Source organism: Rhinatrema bivittatum, chromosome 3 (assembly GCF_901001135.1).
Source record: "Rhinatrema bivittatum chromosome 3, aRhiBiv1.1, whole genome shotgun sequence".
In the NCBI taxonomy this organism is placed as follows: Eukaryota; Metazoa; Chordata; class Amphibia; order Gymnophiona; family Rhinatrematidae; genus Rhinatrema; species Rhinatrema bivittatum.
In genome coordinates this window covers 331,143,188-331,170,970 of record NC_042617.1, presented here as the reverse complement: position 1 = coordinate 331,170,970, position 27,783 = coordinate 331,143,188, and the positions used below count along the sequence as shown (strand labels likewise).

General features: G+C 46.8%; 1 protein-coding gene across 1 annotated transcript in view; it reads right to left on the bottom strand.

Annotated features, from left to right (window-relative positions):
• The window catches only part of PREP (prolyl endopeptidase), a 488,637-nt gene that overhangs the window by 106,941 nt on the left and 353,913 nt on the right, over positions 1-27,783 (bottom strand). The window contains exon 11 of the mRNA XM_029595338.1: positions 22,053-22,189. Within this exon, the coding sequence (XP_029451198.1) occupies positions 22,053-22,189 (137 nt within the window). The remainder of the gene's footprint in view (positions 1-22,052; positions 22,190-27,783) is intronic.

Below are 27,783 nucleotides of genomic sequence, written 5' to 3'. Positions count from 1 at the left end.
CTGATCTGGAAAGGGATTCTGGGGATGAGGTGGGACCAGTTGATGCCGACCATTCTACACATGGTAAAACGTTATCCGCCGCCCCCCCCCCCCCCCACATTGATTATTCATCAAGGGGGCAATGATTTAACAGCTACATATAGCATGCAGCTGACCCAAAAAACACAAAATGATTTAATCAGCATGTCAGGAATTTTACCACAGCCAGACATCTGGCCCCAGGCGGGTTGGAGGGGGGAGCGGTCACATCAGGTGGTGGATAGAGCTAGAAGAAGCTGATAAAATATGCCCCTTGACATCCAAAAATATTAATCCTGCCCGTACTAACAAAAAACCCTGGTTCTCATCAGAATTAAGAACACTTAAACAAAACCTTCAACATAAAGAACAACAATGGCGGAAGAATCCCACCACCACTGCACGGGCCTCCTACAAAACCACAATGAGCTACTATAGGGTCACTATTCTTCGTACCAAAAGGGACTTCTATGCCAAAAAAATACACGGCTTCCTATATGACCCAAAAACACTCTTCTCATATGCTGCCACACTCACCACCCCTATTCCTCCAGTCATCCCGGAAGAAGAAGCACAAAACAAATCCTCCGAGCTGGCAGTCTTCTTCGACAACAAAATAAAAAATTTACTTATCCCGCTAACATCTTCCAACCCCATTCCTAACTCCCAGCCTCCTCCTGACCAAAACCATGCCCCATTGACACACAAACGGTCTCTAGAATCTTTTGATACTACATCATCCCTGGAAATAGAATCTATCATCAAGAAAATGAAGCCCTCTTCGCACCCTATAGACCAAATCCCGACCAAACTCCTTCTCACAATCCCTAACATCATCGCCAAACCTTTGGCTGACATCATAAACTGTTCACTCACAAACGGAACTGTCCCAGATGCTTTAAAAACAGTCTTGCTGAAACCATTACTAAAAAACCCCAACTTGGACCCGTCTAACCCCACAAATTTTCGCCCTATCGCTAACCTACCTTTCATAGCCAAGCTAATGGAAAAGCTGGTCAATACTAGACTCACAGACTATCTCGAATCCCACAACATTCTATATCCATCTCAATTCGGTTTCAGGAAACGCAGAAATACAGAATCTCTCCTACTCTCATTAACGGACAACATCCTGTTGGGTCACGACAAAGGTCAATCATACTTACTAGCTCTGCTAGACATCTCAGCAGCGTTCGACACAGTTAACCACACAATCCTCATCAACCGTCTGATGGAAATAGGCATCTCAGGTGCTGCACTCCTCTGGTTAAAATCCTTTCTAAGCAACAGATACTATAAAGTTAAAATAATCAACAAAGAGTCTCACCCTGTAGCTGCCAAATAAGGAGTTCCCCAGGGTTCCTCACTCTCGCCGACCCTATTCAACATATATCTTCTCCCCCTATGCCAACTCCTCAATAATCTCAACCTCACATACTTCATCTATGCGGACGACGTGCAGATCCTAATCCCCATCAAGGATCCCGTTTCCGACACTCTAAACTACTGGAATAGCTGCCTCCACGCCATCAACCTCCTTCTCACAAGCCTCTGCCTCGTACTCAATACGTCCAAGACTGAACTGCTAATCATTTCCCCCAATGATAATAACCCGCAAGCCTTCAATACCAACACACCTCTAGTAAATCAAGTGAGAGACCTTGGGGCATTCCTAGACTCCAGAATGAACTTCAAAAAATTCATCAACACCACCACCAAAGAAGGTTTTTACAAACTACAGGTACTAAAACAGTTAAGACCTCTCCTACACTTCCACGACTACCGTTCGGTCCTTCAAGCCATACTATTCTCAAAGATTGACTATTGTAATACGTTGTTGCTTGGTCTCCCGGCCTCTTCTACCAAACCTCTTCAAATGCTGCAAAACGCTGCAGCCAGGATCCTCACAAACTCTCGCCGCATGGACCACATCACCCCGATTCTAAAAATACTCCACTGGCTACCCATTCGCTACAGAATTCTCTTCAAGACACTTACTATTATCCACAAAACCTTATTTCAGGAATCCTCGCTCCAACTTACCATACCCCTCAAACCACACTCCTCTGCAAGACCCACCAGATCTGCATACAGAGATTCCCTCCAGGTTCCCCCCCCCCAAAATCCGTTCTCCACAACACCATTGAAAAATGTGCACTATCAATTGTCGGTCCGCATCACTGGAACTCTCTCCCGCCAGATCTCCGCCAGGAACATTGCCATATCACTTTCAGAAAAAAATTAAAAACTTGGCTGTTCGCCCAAGCATACCCCTGAAGAAGCCTCAGGGTCACCCTCACAGTCACATACCCCGCGGTTGCGTCCTCTTTCAGCAACTCAAAGGAACTGTTTTTCAGCTAACTGCACTTTAATATAACTTGCCTAATATTACACGATGTAAATTTGTATATAATGCTTACCATGTAAGCACTTACGTTTCTGCTTATTTGCTCTGCTCTCCAGTTAGAAATTGTTTAACCTATCCTCTTTTTCTCTAACAGCCCAGTCCCACATTCCCTGTTATAATGTAATTTCTTGCTTTCATTGTTAACTGGTTTTTTCTCCCTAGTTCATTGTAAACCGGTACGATAAGACCTGGTCTTGAGCATCGGTATATTAAAAGAATTTAAATAAATAAATAAATAAATAAGAAAAATTAACAGGTGGATCTGTAGATTTATGCCCACCATTCACGGGCTCTACACCCAACATGAATTGATGGATGAGAGCCCCGGTTTGTTCAGGCCAGATGGGGCGCATTTGTCAGACATAAGCTAGGATGTGTTAGAGACACTGCTAGACAGATTAGCCACAGCTAGGAAAGTGGGGGACCCTGGCAAAGGGATCAGTTACCAAGGTACATTGGTGTGGCGAACAGCGAGTTAACAGGGTCCCTTCCTAAGTTAAACCTCCCATTCACGCCATTTTGACTTGAGGGCAGCTACTCACAAGGGAGAGCAAGGTGGTTTTAGGGCATTGGTCACCAGGGGTTATTTGTGATAGAATGTTAATATTTATTGTATAAGTATATTGCATCTTTGATGCTGGATTGCTTTGCCTTGCTGTGAGGCTGCAGTCGAAATCTGTCCAATAATAAAACTTCATTATGCTCTGACCATGTGCTGATGATTGATTAATTCAAGTTGCAAGGGATGGAGCGGGGGGGAGGAGTGGGTGCGGGTGGAGGGGAATGAAGGCCTAACCCCTGCCTACATTCGGGCCAATACAGTACAGTGCGCTCCAACACAGCGCACTGTTAGCCAGCATTTGGACGCGCATTTTGGACGCGCTAGCTTTACCCTCTATTCAGTAAGGGGTAATAGCGCGTCCAAAACGCACGTCCAACCCCCCCGAATCTAATAGTGCCCGCAACATGCAAACGCATGTATGGACCTTTTAATATGAGCAAATCTCTTAAAATTCACCGTATGTGTGAAAAGGATTCCCCCCCCCCCAACGAACACCCCTGAGTGAAGATTTATTGTTTTTAAAATAAAAAACCTGTAGGAAATAGAGAACAACTTTGTCAGAAAAATTGATAGCATGTTTCAATAAATCACAGAGGGATTCCCTCTGTGAATCCCAGATCTGCCACTGTATAATATGCTTTTGTGAATTCCAGAACTGCTATTGTATAATACACCGTTTTTCCCTGTTCCCCACCCTGCATAGCATTAATCCTTGCCCCCCTTTGGAGTATGTAACTTACCTTTTGTAACTCCCCCTGCATAGTATTAACCCTGCCCCCCCTTTGGATTATGTAACTTTGGATTATGTAACTTACCATTTGCCGTTTGAACTCATTTTATCCCTCTAGATATAGTTATTTATTTATATATAGTTGCTCTTTATTTGTTGTTGAATCTATTTAACCGATGTTTACATTCCTATATTTTCTTGCCTCTGCTTTAGTTATTCTCTTCAGTCATCTTCCCTTTACCCTGTTATAATGTATTTTCCTCGCTTTGGTTAATATGTGAACCGACATGATGTGCCTTTCTAATGTCGGTATATAAAAATTACTAAATAAATAAATAAATAAATTCTATGAGGCATCTGAGAAACAGGGTTTTATAATTCATTTTATATAAAATGTCAGGAAAATTGGGCATGGCTTCTGAAAAAAACAACCCCCACAACCTAATGACAAGCAACCATGGAAGGATGAGCACTGGAAAGAATATATACAGCTCCAATGACATAACCACAATGTAAAAATAATAATGGCTGCTACTACTTTGTGGGTATAAAAAAAAAACAATTTAATAAAATTCTTTTCATATTGGTGAGCAGAGTCCATTTGACAGCGCTTTCATCTTCCCACAGATGCTGCCTGTCAAAGTGCCCGCCACATAGTACTTTGAAAAATTACAATTTCATGGTGCGCCTAAAACAGGAGGGAGGCCATTTGTAAAGTGACCTAACCCAATTCTTCTCACAACCAGATGGCTAAGGCATGCCAGACAGGCTCCTCATTCTTGTCTGCAGACCTGGTGCTGAAATGGGCATTCTTGAATACTCTGTTCTTACTCTCTGCGCTGCCTACCTAAAACATCCTTTTTCTACCATGGCTTGCCTCATTTCGCTCCGTGAACTGTTCAGCAGGGGACAGATAGAATTGTGCTACCACCACAATAAATAAAGACTTGCACAGAATCGAAAAACAAAACCCCAAAAATGGATTGCTCCATAATAGTGAGCTGCATAAAACTTTCAATCCCTCAGTTTACCAAATTTAAAAGCTAGGACATTCCTTTGCGTAAGAAAATTGGAAATAGCAATTTATTGGTTTGATATTGCTCAAGTGCTTTGTTTAAAAGCAGTATATAAATATGCAGAAATTAAATGTTTTCAGTGACCCATTTGCTTCGTAAGTGGAAATTGATTCACCCTTCTGAAGCACTTATCATAAAGCTAAAATAGTCCAATATAACCCTTCTGGCGAATTGCAGTGAACATGGAAATGCCCTGGTTTTACTGTCAGGAATATGCTTAGGAAATGTTAGCAATAGGAGTTACGCCTAAAAATATGAGCTATTTTGCAAGATCAGGATAAGATTATTCTTTAAAAAATAACGAGACCTTACAATGCTTAGGGCTACCAAACTGCATAATTACTAACCACGAATCTTTCACAAATTATTTTCAGTCTGACCTGCCAATATGCGATCATTATCCACACTTTGGGTCAAACCACTGTTTTAGGAAGGCGGTATACAAATATAACAATGAAAGTTGGATCCGACCAGCTCTATTTATGCTGAATGATGAGCACAGTCAGCAGTAGCAAGGAAGTATTTACAGATGCGCTTTTAGCTGCATGGCTCTGTTGCTATGGAATAGCATATCTTATGATCTAAGAGTTGAGAGTAACTATTTAAAGTACAGAAAAATGCTGAGAACCTGTTTTTTTTTTTTTTTTTACTAAGATTCAAAATATAAAATGATAATTATATTTTTAAATTTTATATTTTCATGCATCTATAATCAGTCACTGTTTGTCATGGATTAGGCAGGATGGGCTAGGATTTCCCCCAGTAGGAGTAAGGCCAGACTCGGGGGCAAGGCTGGATTGGGTCTTCTGCCTATACCAGCCACCTCCTCTGGAGGTTGAGCCCTTGGGTGACTGGCAGGACTTAGCTGGGACACAGCACAGACTTGGAAATGGATACAGGCACAGGGTAGAATTGAGGACCAGGGGAGAACCAAAATGGCTGCCACACTGTGAGTACGAGAAACCTTCTCTCCTGAGGCTTCGTTTTCTATTCGCTTTTCTTATATTGAATTACCTTTGAAAATTACCTCCAAATGCCTCATTCGAAAAGAAAAGCAAAAATCCGTGAGGTTCTTACCTCCACTCCTGACGCTGGTTCCCGACAGCAGAGAATAGAGGAGATTTTTCATTTAGCACAGCAGATGCCGGAGAGCGTGGCCGCTGGTGTTGGAGGCGGAGAGCGGCCGCCCGACGCCCTGGCCGAAGAGGCATCGTTAAGCCCCGGAGCACCAACGGTTCCTTCTCTGGTCTATAAGCCCCCGGAAGGTGGGGGAATGGAACAACTGAATATGCCATCTTTTTTGACATCGAATGACCGCGCTGAAACCCAGAGGAGAGATGGGGAGATACCATCAACTCCGGAGAGCCCGATGGATAAGGGCTCCAGGGACAGCAGTGGCGCAGTATGGCAGAGAGAGGTAGACATAGAAGGCCCTCTACAAACAGGAGGTAAGGAGCCGGAGATACAAGTGGTGTTAGCCCCTCTGGAAATGCCCGAAAAAGTGACTCTTGTTGAGATCTGGAAAGTTTTAACTAACATAAGTTTGGCAATAAATAATTTATCTAAATCAGTTAAAAAGAACATGGAGGGAACCCAAAAGCTTGAAAATAAAGTATAAATACTTGAGAATTTTTCGACTAAAGTGGAAAAAGAACTTAATGATGTGAAAGAATTACAAACAAAATTTATAAAATCTGAGAATATGGTCATGCAGAAAATGATTTTCTAGAGAACGAAATGAGAAAGAACAATCTCAGATTTTTAAACTTTCCCAAAACAAAATGGGCGAAACCGGTAGATCTTCTGAAAAGCTATTTAGTAAATATTTTTAATATCCCAGAATCAAGCATTCCAAAGGTTTCGAAGATTTATTACGTTCCAGGAAATGAAAAAAACAAGCAGCAACAAGAAGAACAAGACAAAGTTTCCTTTGATAACCTATCTGATTTTTTGGAAAAATCCTATGAAGCAAAAATTGAATTGAGAGCTACGCTGTTGGTGACGTTTCTGTATATTAAAGATAGAGATGAAATATTAAAAAAATCTTTTCAGAAACACACACAGCTCTTTTATGGAGCCTCAATAAGAGTATTTCCGGACATAACCAGGAGGACACAAGAGATAAGGAAAATATTTTTATCATTAAGAAATCAGGTGCTCTCTAGAGGGGCCAGATTTTATTTAAAATTTCCATGCAGGTGTATGATTATTTACCAAAATGATAGATATATTTTCACAGATCCAGAACACCTACGTATCTATTTAGACTCCCACTCCTGATTTATATTGTAGAGGGAGGTGGTCATTGAGTTTACTGTTGTGCTACACAGTGTTTCAGTTAAATATTGTTCAAGATGAATATAATCTTTTGAATCCGCTTAATTAATGGTTCTCCCCTATATTCTTATAAAGTGGATGTGAAATACAATCTGTATAATTTGTGTTATATTGATGGAAATTTTCTCCTTTTTTCTGTTTTGAATTGTTTTCAATGTACTTATATTGAAACATTAATAAATTAAAAATTAAAAAAAAAAAAAAAAAGAATTGAGGACCAGGCTAGGGCTGGAGCCAAGGACTGTAGAGAACAAGACAAGACAGGGCCTGGGCTGGAAACAGGGACTGAACAGGACAAGGATTGGGCAGCACCGGATAGGGCAGGATAAGACAAGCTTAGACAAAGACTGAACAAGGAAAGGACTAGAACAAGCAACAATAAACAAGAAGGCCCAAACACGGCACAAGGCTGGGTTATGCGAACCTGGAAGGCCCAAAAGCCGCAAGGCAGGACAGAAAGGCTGCAGAGCAAAGCAGGAAGGCTTGGAGACCATAAAGTAAGGCCATATGGCAAGGCAGGAAAGCAAGGCAAGGATGGCCAGGTAAGGGAGTTGAGGTGACTCAATGAAGAGACAAGGGGGGAATGGACAGCCTGGGTTAAGTAGGGCTGGAATTATCACCTCATGGGATCAACAAGAGGGTGGCTAGAACGGCTGTGGACGAGGCCAGATCATAAAGGGGTAGATTTTCAAAAACGGCGCGTTCGTGTACTTTTGTTGGCGCTCCAGGCGCAAACAAAAGTACGCGGGATTTTAGTAGATACGCGCGTATCCGCTAAAATCCTGGATCGGCGCGCGCAAGGCTGCCTATTCCGTGTAGCCGGCACGCGCCGAGCCGCGCAGCCTGCCGCCGTTCCCTCCAAGGCCGCTCCGAAATCACAGGGGCCGACCAATGGCATTGGTAGTCCCTGTGACATAGTAAGGGCAAAGGCTATCGGCGCCATTTTGAATACTGGCAGCAGACGGCCCAAGTGCAGGAGATCGCTCCGGACCCCCGCTGGACCACCAGGGACTTTTGGCAAGTCTTGGGGGGGGTGTCAGGAGGGTGTAGTTAATTAAATTTAAAAATTTAAAGGGTTGGGATGGGGAATGGGGACAATAAAAACATTTTATGCCCTACCCTAATTTGCTCCATAAGACGCACAGATGCCCGGGAACAGAGCCGGTTTAGCACACCATTATTATTATTTTTTTTTTAATTTTCCCGCTCTGAATCCAAGGTGCGTCTTATGGTCAGGTGTGTCTTATAGAGCGAAAAATATGGTAATATGAATAGCACGTTTAGTCCCTAAGGCTGAGACACAGCCTTTTCCATTTTTTCCAGTACAGAGAAAAAGCAAAACTGCTTACCTTGTAATAGGTGTTATTTTATTTATTTATTTTTAATTTTTCTATACCGAAATTCCTGTATGAGATACAAATCAATCCGGTTTACAGAGAACGGGAACTCGCCCGGGGCTTGTCTGGCCAGGGCTTTTTACATTAAAACATTAAAATTTACATAATAGGTGTTATCCCAGGACAGCAGGATGTAGTCCTCACATATGGGTGACATCACTGACTGAGCCCTATCACGGAATACTTTCTGTCAAAGTTTCTAGAAACATTTGACTGGCACACTGAGCATGCCCAGCATGCCATGATTCCTCGAGCCACAGGGGATCTCCTTTCAGTCTCCTATGTAGCAATAAGCGTTAGCAAAAATAAAATAATAAAACGTATTGGACCCAACTCCGTGGTGTGGCGGATGGGTTTCATGAGGACTACATCCTGCTGTCCTGGGATAACACCTATTACAAGGTAAGCAATTTTGCTTTATCCCAGGACAAGCAGGATGCTGGTCCTTACATATGGGTGATTAGCAAGCTATAGGCTGAGTCATTTTGTAGTGAAGCAACACTGAAGTATTGTTGGTGAAAATGAGGCAGCCGAAAATCACAGCAGGTTGGATGTAGGAGGAGTTGGGATTATACTGTGTTGCTTCACTACAAAATGACTCAGCCTATAGCTGAGTCTCCTGCACTTGGGCCGTCTGCTGCCAGTATTCAAAATGGCGCCGATAGCCTTTGCCCTTACTATGTCACAGGGACTACCAATGCCATTGGTCGGCCCCTGTGATTTCGGAGCGGCCTTGGAGGGAACGGCGGCAGGCTGCGCGGCTCGGCGCGTGCCGGCTACACGGAATAGGCAGCCTTGCGCGCGCCGATCCAGGATTTTAGCGGATACGCGCGTATCTACTAAAATCCCGCGTACTTTTGTTTGCGCCTGGAGCGCCAACAAAAGTACACGAACGCGCCGTTTTTGAAAATCTACCCCTTTATGATCTGGCCTCGTCCACAGCCGTTCTAGCCACCCTCTTGTTGATCCCATGAGGTGATAATTCCAGCCCTACTTAACCCAGGCTGTCCATTCCCCCCTTGTCTCTTCATTGAGTCCGTAGACTGAATCTTGTCATCCTTCTTTGTCCAAACAGTAATGAGCTGCAAAGGTGTGAACAGAACTCCATGTTGCAGCTTTACATATGTCAAGAACGAACTGGCACTGAACGATAGTGTGCTACTGAGGTTGACATTGCTCTTACTGAATGTGCTTTTACTCGCCCTTGGAGAGGAAGGCCTGTTTTTTCACATTAGAACTCTATACAATCTGCTAGCCAGTTGGAAAGAGTGTGTTTGCCCACTGGATTACCCAGTTTGTTTGGATCAAAAGAAACAAAGAGTTGAGTGGATTTCCTATGGACTGCAGTGCGGTCTAAGTAGTATGCTAGCACACGTTTACAGTCCAAGGTATGTAAAGCTCTCTCACTTGGTGAGAATGAGGTCTTGGGAAGAATATGGGCAAAACTATGGATTGATTCAAATGGAATTCCGTAACTACTTTGGGAAGGAATTTTGGATGTATACGAAGTACCACTCGGTCATGTAGGAATTTTGTATAGGGTGAGTATGCGACAAGTGCCTGTAACTCACTAACCCTTCTAGCAGATGTAACGGCTATTAGGAAGATAGTCTTCCATGTGAGAAATTTAAGATCACAGGAGGACATGGGCTCAAAGGGAGAATGCATGAGCCTTCTTAGCTCAGTGTGCTGCAGCAGTCAAAAAAGCAAATAAAATGTTAGGAATTATTAGGAAGGGAATGGTTAATAAAACGGAAAATGTCATAATGCCTCTATATCGCTCCATGGTGAGACCACACCTTGAATACTGTGTACAATTCTGGTCGCCGTATCTCAAAAACGATATAGTTGCAATGGAGAAGGTACAGAGAAGGGCAACCAAAATGATAAAGGGGATGGAACAGCTCCCCTATGAGGAAAGGCTGAAGAGGTTAGGGCTGTTCAGCTTGGAGAAGAGACGGCTGAGGGGGGATATCATAGAGGTCTTTAAGATCATGAGAGGTCTTGAACGAGTAGATGTGACTCGGTTATTTACACTTTCGAATAACAGAAGGACTAGGGGGCATTCCATGAAGTTAGCAAGTAGCACATTTAAGACTAATCGGAGAAAATTCTTTTTCACTCAACGCACAATAAATCTCTGGAATTTGTTGCCAGAGGATGTGGTTAGTGCAGTTAGTGTAGCTGGGTTCAAAAAAGGTTTGGATAAGTTCTTGGAAGAGAAGTCCATTAACTGCTATTAATCAAGTTTACTTAGGGAATAGTCACTGCTATTAATTGCATCAGTAGCATGGGATCTTCTAGGTGTTTGGGTAATTGCCAGGTTCTTGTGGCCTGGTTTGGCCTCTGTTGGAAACAGGATGCTGGGCTTGATGGACCCTTGGTCTGACCCAGCATGGCAATTTCTTATGTTCTTAGCACCAAATTAAGGTCCCATTCTGTGACTGGTGGCCGTATTGGTGGTTTAAGGTGAGTTAAACCTCTCATAAATCTACTGACAAGAGGTTGTACGGATATTGGTGCATCTCCCATGTTATTATGGTAAGCCGAGATTGCACTTAAGTGTACTCTTACAGATGAGGTCTGGTGCCATAGATAGTCTAGTAAAGAGGGTGTGGGGCAGGAAAAAGGGTCAATGTCTTTTTGCGTGCACCACAAAGTGTATCTTTTCCACTTCGAAGAATAGTTCTTCCATGTGGAAGGTTTATGTGAAGCTATAAGCACTTGAGAGACATTAGTGGAAAGATTGAGTGGTTGTAAGAGCAAGCTTTCAATATTCAGGCTGTCAGCGATAGGGATTGAAGGTTGGGATGGCGCAACCTGCCCTGATCCTGAGTTATGAGCGTGGGAGCTACACCCAGGCGAATTGGCTCTGTGATTGATAGGTCAAGAAGTATGGGAAACCACATTTGTCAAGGCCAATATAGGGCTATGAGTATCATGGACCCCTTGTCCTGTTGTAGCTTCACTAGAGTTTTGGTTATTAATGGTATCGGGGGATACGCGTATAGAAGACCTGAGTTCCAAGGGCGAGCAAAGGCGTCCTTGGCTGGCTGATGTTTCTGTTTGTGCAGAGAGAAGAACCTGTCCACCTTGTGATTCAGGTCTGATGCAAAGAGGTCTATTATTGGTTGTCCCCAACATTGAAATATCCTGGTCGCTACTAAGGGATCCAGGGACCATTAATGAGGTTGGAACTGACGACTGAAGCGATCTGCAACTATGTTGTGGATGCCTGCTAGATAAGTGGCCCAGAGAAACATGGAATGTATCAGGACCCAGTCCCAAATCTGTGCGGCTTCTTGACAAAGGAGATATGAGCCCGTACCTCCCTGTTTGTTCAGGTACCACATGGCGACTGTGTTGTCAGTTTGAATCAGAACAGTCTTGCGTGAAAGGCAGTCCTTGAACGCATGTCGAACATAACGTATAGCTCGAAGTTCCAGGAAATTTATTTGAAATGTTGCTTCATGTTTTGTCCAAGTACCCTGGGTTTGGAGATTGTCTATGTGAGATCCCCAACCTAAGGTGGATGCATCTGTAGTTAGAGTTATCTGTGGAACTGGTTGTTGAAAAGGTAGGCCTTTGCACAAGTTGTTCCTGTTTACCCACCAAAGGAGAGATGAACGTAGCTGGTGGGTTATTTGAATTGGAGATGACAGTAGTTGAATTGCTTGTATCCACTGTGATCTCAATGTCCACTGGGATACTCGCATGGCTAATCTGGCCATAGGAGTGACATGAACTGTGGAGGCCATGTGACCTAGTAAAGTTAGAAACTGATGAGCTGTCACCCTGTTTCTGCGAGCGTAGCGAGTTTGCTAATAAAGAGAGTGTTTCCTCGCCCAATCTTTCGGGTAGGAAAGCTCTTGATAGGATGGTGTTCAATTCTGCTCCGATGAATTGAAGTAGGTGAGACGGGGTGAGATGGGACTTTTGGTAATTTATGAGAAAACCCATCGAGTGGAGCAGAGTGATTGTTCGTCTGAGAGAAGCAAGAGCTCCTTGATGAGATTGACTTCTGATGAGCCAGTCATCCAGGTAGAGGAAATGTGTACACTTTCATTGTGTAAGTGTGCTGCTGCTACTACTGCTAGGCATTTAGTGAATACTCTGGGTGCTGAGGCAAGTCCGAATGTAGTACCCTGAATTGGAAATGCTGTTGACCCACCAGGAAATGCAGATACTTGCGATAAGGAGGGAATATGGGAATGTGAGCATAAGTGTCTTATAGATCCAGAGAACAAAGCCAGTGTCCTGTCTGAAGAAGGGGAAGCATTGTGCCTAAAGAGATCATCCTGAGTTTTTCTTTTCGTAGAAATCTGTTGAGATTTCTGAGGTCTAGGATGGAACGTAGGCCTCTCGTTTTCTTTGGAATGAGGAAATAACGGGAGTAGAATCCTCTGCCCTGCTGAGTCCGGGGTACCAGTTCTACGGCTCTGGCACTCAGAAGGGTGGATAATTCTGCTTGCAGATGAGTGATGTGATTTTCATTTAGCGAAAGAGGCTTTGGAGGAGAGTCTTTTGGAACTGATAGGAAATTGAGTTGATAACCTCGTGATATTATTGAGAGTACCCATTGGTCTGTTATCTGAAACCAATGGTTGTAGTAGAAAGAGACTTGACCTCCTACTGGTATGTTTGGATTGGGATTGTGGAGATGGCCTTTGTTCTCTGGTGTTGCCTCAAAAACCTGCAGCTGGTCCTGTCTGTGCTGGTGGTTGGGGCCTAGTAGTTCTAGGCTGTCTGGGTTGATATCTTTGCTGTGGTCGGGAAAATCTAGCCCTAGATGCCGGTGGATAATATATCCTCGGCCTGTAGTACGGCTTTCTGGTATCTTTTCTTGGTTGCCGACGGGATGCTAAAGAAGAAGAGTCTTGTGGGACCGCAGATAACTGACGCAGTGCCTCTGTATGTTCTTTAAGTTGGGCCACTGCATCCTGAAACTTTGACCCAAAGAGGTTGTCGCCTACACAGGGTAAGTCCACCAATTTATCCTGTACCTCAGGCCTGAGGTCAGAGGCCTTTAACCAGGCCCAACGGCATGCACTGATCCCCGAAGCTGCAACCCTTGAAGAAGTTTCGAAACTATCGTATGCAGCACAAACCTCATGCTTTCCAGCTTCTAGTCCTTTATGGATAATTGCCTGAGCTGCATCTTGGTATTGCTTAGGTAGGGAATCCTTGAGCTCCTGCATTTGTTTCCAGAGATTCCTCTGGTATTGGTTGGTAAGTTGGTTGGTAAGTTGGTTGGTAAGACGCAATCCTGGAGTTTAGCATTGCTCCTTGGTATACTTTCCTTCCTAGAGAGTCTAGGAAAAAATGATCCTTCCCTGGTGGTGTAGACGAATGAGGTCGTACTCTTTTAGATTTTTTCTGAGCCGACTTGACCACTACTGTCTGGTGTGGTAGTTGTGCCTTTTGGTAACCAGGGACATGCTGTACGAGATATGTGGTGTCCATTCTCCTATTGACTGGTGGAATGGAACATGGATATTCCCACAATCTATGTTGTAACTCCAGTAGGACCTCGTGGATTGGAATGGCTAGCACTTCCTTGGGTGGATCCACAAATTGAAGGACTTCTAATGTTTGTTGCCTCGTATCCTCCTCAGACACTAATTTAAAAGGGATTGTGACTGCCATATCTTTTATGAAGGTAGTGAAGGATAAGTCTTCTGGTGGGGACTTTTTTCTTCCTTCAGGAGGAGATGGCTCAGACATGAAGCTTTCAGATGATGAATCTGTGTATTTCTCCTCCCAGGAGTCATAAGGTGCATGTTTGGAAGGAGAAGTAGGAGAAGACCCCGGAGGTACTGATGGAACCACTGGTCTGAAAAGTCCTGAAGGTCCTGGTTGAGGTCCATCGAGTGGGAACTGACCAAAAGTATCTCCTATACCTGCAGGCTTAGTAGGAAGAGGTTGTGATGACATGGCACCGATGAGGACATTGAGTTTGTCCATGAGAGGTTGAAAAATTGAAATGTCCGGCTGCATTGGAGTCCCCGGCATGGGTACTAGCATCGGGAACGGCATCGGTGCTGGTCCCGGCATCGGTGCTTGTTTTGTCTTCGGGGATGGCCCCGGCATCTGCGCGGGCACCAGCATCGACAATAGTGTCGGCATCGGTGTCGATGGTCGATATTCTTGGAGTGCTTCTCGCACCGCCTGGCGGATGAATCCGCTGAGTTCCTCCGTAATAGCTGATGCAGGCAGAGCAGCTATACGTGGTGGCGGTGGAGGCATCATCAGCTCTACCACAGGGCCTTGCGGTGGCTTGATGTCCTGTACCTCTAGGGGTGGGGAACGCCTCGGTGTAGAAGGCCTCGGTGTCTCCTGTAGACGAGGTCTCTTGACTCCCGACTGCTCCGGCGATAACAAGGCTTCCGGAATTGAAGAATGTCGATGCCGATGTCGATGTTTTGTACGTAGCTCCGTGGCTTTTTCAAGGCCAGACGTTGACTTCGTCGATGCCGCGATTGGGAACGACCGGTCACCCGAGCCCTCCAGCGACACTTTTTAATAACCAGCCTTTTCGACGCTCCGGCCGGAGATGAATGGGTGGATGTCGACGTGGAAGGTAATAGCTGGATGTGGAAAAGGTGTTCCATCTTTTCCTGACGTGCTTTTTGACCTTTAGCGGTCATTTCTGCACATCTTGGACACGATGAGACATCATGGGACTGACCCAAACAAAGAACACACTCAAGGTGTGGATCAGTAATCGACATCGTTCGATTACATTTGGGACATTTCTTAAAACCTGTGGCCATGATAACTGCTACAGCCGTCGATGGATATCTGACTAAAGGTTTTGTGAACTCAAAAAGAGTCGGAAACAAAATTTCTACTCACCGGCCAGTGGTTGAAGAGAGACTCCGATGTGGGAATGAGAAAAAGTGATATTTTAATCTGTTTTTTAAACAGAGTTGTGTGAAAAAATTCACACAGGACTCCTGCTCTGTGATGCTAAAAGCAGCGCGGAAAAACGAAGACTGAAGGGACTGAAGGGAGAACCCCTGTGGCTCGAGGAATCATGGCATGCTGGGCATGGTCAGTGGGCTCAGTGTGCCAGTCAAAAGTTTCTAGAAACTTTGACAGAAAGTTTTCCGTGATAGGGCTCCATCAGTGACGTCACCCATATGTGAGGACTAGGATCCTGCTTGTCCTGGGATAATATCCTGTTTTATGTTATGCGTTTATTTTTTATATACTGACATTCGATCTCAATCGAGATATCACACCGGTTTACATTCAGGTACTGGAGGTATTTCTCTATCCCCAGAGGGCTTACAATCTAAGTTTTTTGTACCTGAGGCAATGGAGGGTAAAGTGACTTCCCAAGGTCACAAGGAGCGACAGCAGGACTCGAACCCTGGTCTCCTAGGTCATAGTCCACTGCTCTAACCACTAGGCTATTTCTGCCTTTTGACTCCAGTTTCAGGCTCAAGCATTCTGAAGGAAAATTAGTTTCTTACCTGATAATTTTCGTTCCTGTAGTACCAAGGATCAGTCCAGACACCTGGGTTGTGACTCCGCACCAGCAGATGGAGACAGAGCAAAACTTGTCGGGCACCCCCACATATAGTAAGGTGCCACCCACAGCTCGTCAGTCTTACGTAATGTCAAAGCACAACATTGAACTTCAACTAACTAACTAGATGGCCCGAAACCCCAGGCCAAATCCACAGAACCCCCGGCTGGATCAGAACTACCAGAACCAGAGGCCTCAACCAACTTACAAGAAAACAAACATAGAGTGCCAACCGAGCGGACTCTCTTCTGCAGAACTCCCAACCAAAACAGACTATACGGGCGGGATCCTGGACTGATCCTTGGTACTACAGGAACGAAAATTATCAGGTAAGAAACTAATTTTCCTTTCCCTGTACGTACCAGGATCAGTCCAGACACCTGGGATGTACCAGAGCTGAATTACCGAGGGTGGGCACTAGAGAGTCCCGCTCGCAGAACTCTCTCACCGAAACCCCCTGAATCCAGGCCCCGAACATCCACACGGTAGTGTCTAGCAAACGTATGCAGTGACTTCCAAGTCGCTGCTCTGCAAATCTCTTGTGGCGACACGTGGGAAGATTCCGCCCACGATGCAGCTTGTGCTCGCGTCGAGTGAGCCCGAAGACCCGCAGGAACAGACTTCCCCTTCAGAATGTACGCCGAAGCAATGGCCTCCTTGAGCCAGCGCGCAATCGTGGTACGGGAAGCTGCCCCACCACGTTTTGGCCCCGAGCACAAAACGAATAGATGATCCGAAACCCGAAAGGCATTTGTGACTTCCAGATAACGGAGCAGCACTCTGCGGACATCTAGCTTTTTCAACAGTCTAGCCTCAGGATCAGACCGCTCCCCTTCCGGAAAAGCGGGCAGCTCAACCGTCTGGTTCAAATGAAAAGCTGAAACCACCTTAGGAAGGAAGGAAGGAACCGTCCTTAGCGAGACGCCTGTCGCAGAAAAGCGCAAGAAAGGCTCCCTACAAGACAACGCCTGCAGTTCGGAAACACGCCGTGCCGACGCAATTGCCACAAGAAACACCGTCTTGAGAGTAAGGTCCTTAAGCGTCGCCCGTCTCAGAGGCTCAAAAGGGGATGAACACAGAGCGGAAAGAACCCAATTCAGATTCCAAGAAGGACATGGCGAACGCAAAGGCGGCCGCAAATGTTTGGCTCCCCGAAGAAAACGCGCCACATCCGGGTGCTGCGCCAAGGACCTTCCGCGCACCTTACCTCTGAGGCACCCAAGCGCCGCCACCTGGACCTTAAGAGTACTGCAAGACAGCCCCTTTGCAAGGCCAGACTGAAGAAACGCAAGAACATCCGGTACGGAGGGCCGCACAGGATCCCGCTCCCGAGCTCTACACCAGTCCTCAAACACTGTCCACACCCTAACGTAGGCAAAGGACGTGGACCGCTTTCTAGAACTCAGCAATGTGGCTACCACCGCATCCGAATATCCTTTATCCTTCAAGCGTTTCCTCTCAAAGCCAGGCCGCGAGACAGAAGTGATCCGCGTCCTCCAAACAGACGGGCCCTTGCCGCAGGAGCGCCGCTTCCCCGTGGAACCGGAGAGGAGGTTCCCGTGCCAACTGGAGGAGGTCCGCGAACCACGGACGCCGTGGCCATTCGGGCGCTATCAAGACCACCTCTGCGGGATGCATCTCTATGCGCCGAAGAATCTTGCCTATCAGAGGCCAAGGAGGAAACACATACAGCAGAACGTTTGTGGGCCAGGGGAGGACCAGAGCATCCACCCCTTCGGCTCCCCATTCTCTTCTTCGACTGAAGAACCGCGGGGCTTTGGCGTTCTGAGCGGTGGCCATCAGATCCATGTGTGGCGTTCCCCACCGCTCGCAGAGGAGGTGGTAAGCTCCCTCCGACAGCTCCCATTCCCCGGGATCCAAGCGATGTCGGCTGAGAAAATCCGCTTGGACATTGTCTACGCCGGCGATGTGGGAAGCCGCGATGCTGCTTAGATGTCTTTCCGCCCAGTGCATCAGTTGCCGCGTCTGCTCCGCGACAGCCCGGCTCCTCGTTCCTCCCTGTCGATTGATGTACGCCACTGTGGTCGCATTGTCCGACAACACTCGGACTGCTTTCCCCCGAACCAAAGGGAGAAAGGACTGCAGCGCCAACAAGACCGCTCTGGTCTCCAAGCAATTGATGGACCACAGTGACTGAGCCGTGGACCACTGTCCCTGCACCGAGCAACCCATGCACACCGCTCCCCAGCCGGATAAGCTGGCATCCGTAGTGACTACTGTCCAGGTGGGCATGAGCAGAGACACTCCGCGGGTCAGATTGCTTGAGCTGAGCCACCATTGTAGACTGGATCTCGCAGGATCCGTGAGTGGAAGTGGCATGTGAAAATCCCCCGACACTGGACGCCAGCGGGAGAGCAATGCGGATTGCAATGGCCGTAGATGAGCAAACGCCCAGGGAACCAGGGACAACGTCGACGCCATCGATCCCAACACCATGAGATGATCGCAGACCAATGGGCACCGCAGGGACATCAACCTGCGTACTTGGCTCTGAAGCTTGCACACCCGCTCCTGGGACAAAAACACTCTGCCCTGCTTTGTGTCGAATAGCGCTCCCAGGTAATGCAGCGTCCGGGTGGGGACGAGGCGACTCTTGGCGAGATTGACCACCCAGCCGAGAGAACGCAAGAGTTGCAGGACTCTTTCGACCGCCTGTCGGCATTGACTCTCCGTTTTGGCCCGGATGAGCCAGTCGTCCAAGTAGGGATGCACCAGGAACCCCTCCTTGCGAAGCTCGGCTGCCACCACCACCATTACCTTTGTAAACGTCCGTGGAGCGGTGGCGAGGCCGAAGGGGAGAGCTTTGAACTGATAATGCCGGCCCAGGATACAGAAGCGTAGAAACCGCTGATGGTCTGGCCGAATGCCTATATGCAGGTAAGCCTCCGTGAGGTCCAAGGACGCTAGAAACTCTCCTGGCCGTACAGCGGCGATCACCGACCGAATCGTTTCCATTTTGAAGCGTGGAACGCGAAGATACCTGTTGACCCTTTTCAGATCTAAGATGGGTCTGAAGGTACCTTCCTTCTTTGGCACAATGAAGTAGATGGAGTACCTTCCTCGATGGAGTTGTCCCGGGGGAACGGGTATTACTGCTCCCAGGTCTTGCAGCCGCTCCAGCGTATCCCGGACGGCCGCTTGCTTGCCTCGACCCTTGCAAGGGGAGACCAAGAACTTGTCCGCTGGCATCCTTGCAAAATCTAACGCGTAGCCTTGACTTATCACGGAAAGGACCCACTGATCCGTCGTTATCCTGGTCCATTCCCCGTAGAAACGCTCCAACCTGGCTCCCACGTGCGGCACAGCCGGAGGAGCAGGCGGCCGGGAACGGACCAGCCTTACTTCATTGTGAGGCTTTCGGCCCCGATCCGGATCCGGGACCGTCTCGCCTCCCAAATTTTCTGCCGCGAAAGGACTGAGACCATGAAGATGTTCTCGAGGAACCAGAGCCAGCTCGGTAGGCGGGCCCAGACGACCTCTGCTGCCGTGACTTCCGTGGACCCCGAAAACGGGCCCTACCTGAGAAGGATGTCCTGTTTCGGTACCTATCCTCAGGCAACTTGAACGCCCGGTTCTCTCCCAGAGACTGCATCAGGTCGTCCAGCTCCTTACCGAACAGCAGCTTCCCCTTGAACGGAAGGGCTCCCAGATGAGCCTTCGAAGACCCATCCGCTGCCCAATTCCGTAGCCACAGTAACCGGCGGGCCGAAACCGCCGAGACCATGGCCCTGGCCGACGTCCGAAGAAGGTCATGCATCGCGTCCGCACTATAAGCGATCACCGCCTCTAGGTGATCTGCTTGTGTAGCTTCCTCTCCCGAAAGCCCTGCGTTGGCCTGGAGCACCTGAGCCCAGCGCAACCCGGCCCGTAACGCAAAATTACTGCAGATAGCCGCGCGGACTCCCAAGGCTGACGCTTCGAAAACCTTCTTGAGCTGCGCTTCGAGCTTTCGATCCTGTATATCCTTAAGAGCCGTAGCCCCGGTAACTGGAATCGTGGATCGCTTTGTCACCGCCGAGACCGCAGCATCCACCCTGGGAAAACGTAACATCTCCAGAGCGTCCTCCGGCAAGGGATACAACTTATCCATCGCTTTACTGACCTTCAGGCCCAATTCCGGAGTATCCCATTCTCGGAATAGAATATCGGTCGCCGAGAAGTGAAAAGGAAAAGCCACCGCCGGTCCTGTTAGGCCTAACAGCACAGGATCCATCTTGGCGTCTGACCTAGCAGCGTCCGACCGAGACGCCACCGGGGGGGCATCTACTCCCACTTCATGCAGAATGGCCGGGATCAGCGGAGCCAGTTCCTCCTTCCTGAACAACCTGACGACCTTGGGGTCGTCTCCTTCTACGGCTGGCGTTCCCTTGGCCGTCCCTGGGCCTCCCGCCTCCGGGTCGGCTGGCGCGTCCGGTCCCCTCGGATTCTCGTCCGGCTCGTCCCCTGCCGACGAGACCGAATCCGACTCGGTGTCCTGGGGGATCCCCCTCAAGGACCGACGCTCCCTGGGCGGGTCCGCGGGCCTCCTGATGGCCTCCCCCGCCCGTTTCTTGCGATGGCCGGCTTTGCCGGGCTTCCTCTTCCGTTTTGAGCTTTTGTACTTCAGCAATTGATGCAATAGTCCCGCGATACCGGGAGATAAGGAGGCCTCCGAATCCGAGGAAGCCTCCTCCGAAGGGCAACTCGCCGGCGATCCGTCCCCCCCCGGGGGAGCCCCCCCGGGGGCCCGCTGCTGCGGGGAAAGTGCAGGCGGCAACGCGGCCTGCTCCACGGCCTTCCTTGTTGCCTCACGAACCGTGTCCAAGATGGCCGCCGTTCCCGCGCTAAGCGGGAACGGCTCTGAGCTGCCTCCGGCCTCGGGTCCGTCTCGCGGCGGCGAACGCAGCGGCCGAGTCCGGACTCCCCGACCGCTCTCGGACGGTCCTTCACCCCCCGAGACGCAAGTCGAGCAGAGCCCATCCCTCGACACTCGCGAGCGCGCCGAGCCGCACGAGCGGCAGGAGGAACCACGTGGCATTCGCGCCCTGTGCAGCGGCTCGCGGCCGGACAGCAAGGCAAGTAAAACCAAAATTTCGGCGATACGGCGGCCCCCCCTTTACTACCCGCGAACACCAGGAGCGAGCGAGAGAGAGAGAGCGACCGGCCGGCACCGTAAAGCAAAGAACAACAAATTTTTTTTTTTTTTTACTTGCTGCTGGCCCCGGTCCTGATTCTTCCTCTCCGACGGGGGTGAGTGAACCGGGCTCCCCGGTGTCAACCCCCGACGCTGCTGCCAGAAAGGGCCGGGCTCTCAGCCCTCAACAGCGGCCTCAACCAGGGGGGGATGGTCCCCTCAGAACCTTTCAACCCCCCTGGGAGGCTTGCAGGACCTGGACGGGATCTTCTTGAAACAAAACCCCTTAACCGCCTTATAAATAAATTCCCTTTACTTTTTTTTTTTTTTTTTTATATCTCCTGACTAACTAACTAACCAGGATCACCAGAGACTGTGGGTGGACCTGCCCCATCTGCTGGAGACAGAGTAAGACTGACGAGCTGTGGGTGGCACCTTACTATATGTGGGGGTGCCCGACAAGTTTTGCTCTGTCTCCATCTGCTGGTGCGGAGTCACAACCCAGGTGTCTGGACTGATCCTGGTACGTACAGGGAAACACACATTACGTAAGTAAAGACAAACCCTACCCTTCCCTTCTGTCCCTCCAAATAAAACATAAACGAATGGAGATTTTAAAGAGATTTTTCATGATAGCACTTAATTTGAAAGGTTGTTTGACACACCTAAGCTGCACACAATTATCAGCTGAGTGGAAAACTCTACCAGTTTCAAAATTCTTGCCATTATCTTAATGTAAGCTCTATGGTACATTGCATATTTGTCTACTGTAAGTGGTATATGGAAACTTGTGCACATCAGCATATGTTCAAACATAGTTGAATAAAATGGGCTGTCAAAGGACCATTGCTGCTTACCTGTAGCTTGGTGTGATGGATATATTGAAACCGCCATAGCCATATAAGAAAGCAGGATGGGAGCCATCCAGCTTGATTCCTTTTTTATGGATGATAAACATGGGTATCTTAGTGCCATCTTTGCTGGGGTAAAAAACCTATGAACAGAGGGAGAGAGTCAGGCAGCTGTTAATACAGAAGCAAGGAGACAACACAGTAACAACATATGATTTGTAAGATTTATTTATTATTTTTATATACCGACATTCAATCTGAGATATCACATCGGTTTACATTCAGGTACTGTAGGTATTTCCCTATCCCCAGAGATTGTCTCTAGGGATTCATTTTTTAATGTAGGCCTTCAGCCATGGACATTTTATCCCCCCACTTCCATTTTGCAGGCACATCCCCTGTTTGCTAGAGCTGCTAAATTGGCACTTGACTGAGGCTTGAGGCTCTTTCAGTCCATAGTGTTAATCTGCAGCCAGAAGGTGCTGGAGAGCAACAAAGACTGACTCTTCTAGTGGCCCTTGAGCATCTCAGCTCTCTTAAAATCAATCTGTATATTATCTATATTGAACTAGAAACAAGAACAAACCGTATTAATCAAATTTAAATGGTGGAGGGTAGCACTGCAACAGAAGGTAAACGTGTGGAACAGATACAGAGGGCAGTGATAAGAACAGGATTGAGAGACTGGGTAAAGACACTGATGTGGGGGATAGGGGGAGCTGGTGTTGGTTTAAGTATGGGAATGTAAATGCTCATTTACCCCAAAATACAGACAATCAGAGAGGAAGACAACTAGCACAATGAGCCGATTGGTACTTTTCTTCTATTACTATGTTTATTTACGTTACCAACCATGTATATTACTATTAGAAAACCAGGTTTACAGGTTCCAGAGTGCTATGAGATGGAGGTTAAAGAACCAGCGCTGGAGAAAATTAGACAGGTGACCTTTTCTCTCTGCTATCCATAGCTCTTTTGCTCACAAATATAAGAACATAAGAAACTGCCATACTGGGTCATATCAAGAGTCCATCAAGCCCAGCATCCTGTCTCCAACAGTGGCCAATGCAAGTCACAAGTAACTGACAAGTATCCAAATATTAAATAGATCCTCTGTTACTAATGCCGGCAACAAGTAGTGGCTATTCCTTATTGATTAATAGCAATTTATGGATTTCTCCTCCAGGAAATTATCCAAACCTTTTTTAAACCAAGCTACACTAACTGCCTTAACCACATCCTCAGGCAACAAATTCCAGAGCTTAATTGTATATTGAGTGAAAAGAATCTTCTCTGATTTGTTTTAAATGTGCTACTTGCAACTTTATGGTATGCCCTTAGTCCTTGTATTATCCAAAAGAATAAATAACCAATTCATATTTACCTGTTCAAGTTCTTTCATGATTTTGTAGACCTCTATCATAGCCCTAAACTCTTTAGCCTTTCCTCATAGGGGAGCTGTTCCATGCCCTTTGTCATTTGGGTTGCTCTTCTCTGTACTTTCTCCAATGCAACTATATCTTTTTTGAGATGTGGCAACCATAATTGCACACAGAATTCAAGATGCGGTCTCACCATGAAGTAATAGAGACATTATGACATTTTCCATTTTATTTATCATTCTCTTCCTAGTAATTCCTAACATTGTTTGCTTTTTTGATTGCCATAGCACAATGATCCCACAATTTCAGTGTAATATCAACTATGATGCCCACATCTTTTTCCTGGGTGTTAAGAACATAAGACTTGCCATACTGGGTCAGACCAAGAATCCATCAAGCCTAGTATCCTGTTTCCAACAGTGGCCAGTCCATGTCACACATACCTGGCAGGATCCTAAAGGATAGATATATTCCAAGCTGCTAATCCCAATAATAAGCAGTGGATATCTGCAACTCCACCTTAATGGTTTATGGACTTTTCCTCCAGGAACTTATCCAAACCATTTTTATATGCAGCTTCACTAAGAGCTTTCACTACATCCTCTGGCAACGAATTCCAGAGCTTAATTATGTGTTGAGTAAAAAATATTCTCTCTTATTAGTTTTAAATCTATTACCCAGAAACTTCATTTTGTGTCCCCTAGTCTTTTTACTTTTTGAAAGAGTAAACAACTGATTTACGTTTACTTGTTCCATTCCACTCATTTTATAAACCTCTATCATATCGCCCCTCAATCGTCTCTTCTTCAAGCTGAACAGCCCTAACCTCTTTAGTATTTCCTTATAGGGGAATCATTCCATCCCTTTATCATTTTGGTCGCACTTCTCTGTACACTGCTGACACCTTACAGCGTGCAGCTGGCTTCAGTTGACTGTCATAACTCTCTATTCACAGTCAAGTTTTACAGTTGCCAGCCACTTTCAATACCTCACAGACATTCTGTCCAGGTTCATCAGCTGACACTTCCCATGAAGACATGTATTAGCTATATGCTGGCTTTGACTTCCCGTAAGTCCTTAGTCAGTGAGTGTACTCCTTTCCATATCATCCGCAAAAAAGCCAACATTAGATTAAAACATGCTGCTGGTTATTTCTAGATAAGAATACACTGCAATTAATAATATATCACACCATCAATCAAATATACCATATAATGACATATGATTCATTTTAAACCTTTATTTTAATATAAAAAAATATTACAATAGAAAACCTTTCCAAATCCTCTTTTTTTGCTTCAAATATACAAAGGGAATACATGTATAAAGCTAACATTTGCTACTAAAAAAACATCATACCTCCATCCACACATACATATTAAAAACACATTTATAATTTTTTCTTCCGTAATGAATTTTCTATCTCCGTTGTTACCAGCAAATAACACTCTTCTCTTTTCAATAATATTCTCAAAAACATTTATAATTTTCTCTTGCGTAGTGAAATTTCTTTCTCCATTGTTGGTTATTTCTAAGCATAAGCAGCAGCAGAGGACTCTACTCAGATATTTCAGGAGCTACACTGACCACCCACTGCACCAGCTGACACAAGGCAGCATTGTTTTAGCTTTGAAAAATAATTTCTCACTAGTGAGAAACCTGGGTTTCGTTCCTAAGGCTGGCTTCTGCACCACGGGGCCAGGAATGCATGGGGTAATTTTAGATATGCTACAGTGTCACCTAGGGGCTAGACTCAGGGTGTATGCAGGCTAGGTTCTAGAGCAGCGGTTCTCAACTTGTGGGTCGCGACCCCGGCGGGGGTCGAACGCCCAAAACACAGGGGTCGCCTAAAGCAGGGGTCCCCAACCACCGGTCCGCGGACCGGGCCGTGGGAGTTTTTTTGCCAGTCCACGGCGCCGCCAAGCACCGGCAGGTGTGTCGCGCGCTCCCGGTCTCTCCCGCTGCCGTTGCCGCCGGGCTGTCAGCACGTTCAAGCCCAGCGGGAACGGCAGCGGCGCTAGAAGAAGCTGTGCACCCGTGGCTGGGCCTTTTCTTCTTCCTGCGCCTGCCCCCCCCCTCCTCCCGTGACCCGGAACAGGAAGTGAATCGCGGTGCGCGGGAAGGAGAGAGAGCCGCGCGAAAAAGTAGCAGCAGCGGCTGCAGCATCGGTCCTCGAGCAATAGAAGTAGCCGGTAATGGAGAAAGGAGACAGCAGCATGAGCCTCCCGCGGCCGATGGGATTCTTCTTTCTTGGCCAGCGGAGGCTGCTGCAGCTCCCATTTGTGCTCGGGGGAGAAGAGGAAGTGAGTGAGAGAAAGAGAGAGAAGCAGCCAGCCAGCCTGTGTGTGATTGACTGGTCAGAGAGCTGATGTGTGTGTGTGTATGTGAGAGACAATGAAAGTGATTGCTCAGGGAGATGACTGATGTGTATGTGAGAGTGTGAGACATTAGTCAGGGAGGTGACTGATGTGTGTGTGTGAGAGAGAGAAAAAGCATGGAAGTGAGAAGTCTGGGTATGTGAGAAAGCATGGGCGTAAGAAGCCTGGTGTTGTGGGGGTGAAAGAAAGCATGGGAGTGAGAAACCTGGGTGAGTGTGCATGCATGAGAGAGAGAGACTGCTTGGTAAGGTGATGGTGCGTGTGAGAGAAAAAGACTGGTGTGTGTGTGTGAATATGATAGAATGTGATTCAGGGAATGAGAAGCCTGTGCACGTGGAGAGTGAGCATGGAAATGAGAGAGACTGGTGTGTGTGTGTAACAGAGAGAAAGTGATTATGGGAATGAGAAGCCTGTGCATGTGGAGAGAACAAGCATGGGAGTGAGAGACTGGTGAGTGAGAGTGTGTGTGTGTGTGTGTGTGTGTGTGTGTGTGTGTGTGTGAGAGAGAGAGAGAGACAGAGAAAGTGATTATGAGAGTGAGAAGCCCATATATGTAAGTAGAACACGGGAGTGGGAAGCCTGTGTGTGTGTGTATGGCATGAGAGAAACTGTTCAGGAAGGTGATTGGTGTGTGTGTGCCAAAGACTGTTTGGGAGATGATTGGTGTGTGAGAGACAGAAACTGGTCATGGGGGCATGACTGGTATGGTGTGTGTGTGTGAGAGACATGGGCACTAAGGAAGAGGACCATAAGTATAGAGCTTAGCTTCTACTGCTGCTTCTGGTGAGTGCCACGGCCTGCAGGGAAGGGGAGTAGGAGAGCTGCTGGAGGGGGTAAGTAAAGGTGGCTTTTTAAGTTTATTTTTCTTGACTGCCATTTTAATTGTGTGATGTCTGCTTTTTTGAAATATTTTATTGGTGTTTGGAGAATGTTTAATAGTTTTTATGAGTTTTTAATTGTTGGATGTTCATAGCTGTTTTGAAACATTTATTCTGCTTATTAGTATAGTTTTACAATTATTTCTGTGTGGGGATCTATAGCTGCTTGCTAGTTCTGTTTTCCTAATAAGAGGTGTATTGGTTTTTAGGACCCTGATTTAATATTTGTAGTGTTGCCTTTTCATAGATAGGGTTGCTCCTGTTTGAGTGTATTCCATAATACAGGTGTAACTGTGTGCGGATTAGTTTATGTGCATTACTACAGATCCTGGGAGTATGTTAGGTCGGTTCTTTGTCTGTTACCGAGATGAGATATTTTGCTAGCATGTAAGCGTTTGTATCGGTCTTATTTGTTGTGTTTTCTCAGAGGACATGCATTGGTGGTAAACTGCTGTCTTTTCATAAGTAGGGCTATTGAGCCTGGAAATAGAAGGAGTTTGAGTTGCTGTTACTGAGATGTCACTAGAACCAGAATATCTTTTTTGTAGGGTGAGTTGTATGGGGAATGTCATAATTCTGCTTTACATCCATTATTGTGGGTCAGGGGGGTTCCTGTGGATACAAACTGTACTTTTACATCTAGCCCCGTGACGATCATGGGTCAGTGTGCCATGCATGTGAGAACCTATGGTGAGTTGAGTTACATTCACATTATAAATGTCATAATTAAATGATAAGTGTGCACTAAAATCCAACCCCATCCATAGCCCCGCCCTCACCCCACCCTCACGGGGCGAGGGCGGGGCGAGGGGTCACCGCAACATGAGGAACTGTATTGCGGGGTCACGGCATTAGAAAGGTTGAGAACCACTGTTCTAGAGGAAGCCACAATCATACGGTGCCTGGTCAAGGACTGTTGTTGTGACAGCTGGTCTAGATAGAAGGGGGTCAAAATAGGGGAAAAACTATGGAGTAGCCAGAATAGGACTTTCCTGATTAAACAAGATGTCTCCAAAAAAGAAGCTGGTGGGTAAGAGAGGTAGGGTGGGGGTGGAAGCCATGCTGCTGATTCAGTCAAAAGAGAATAGCAAACAAATGC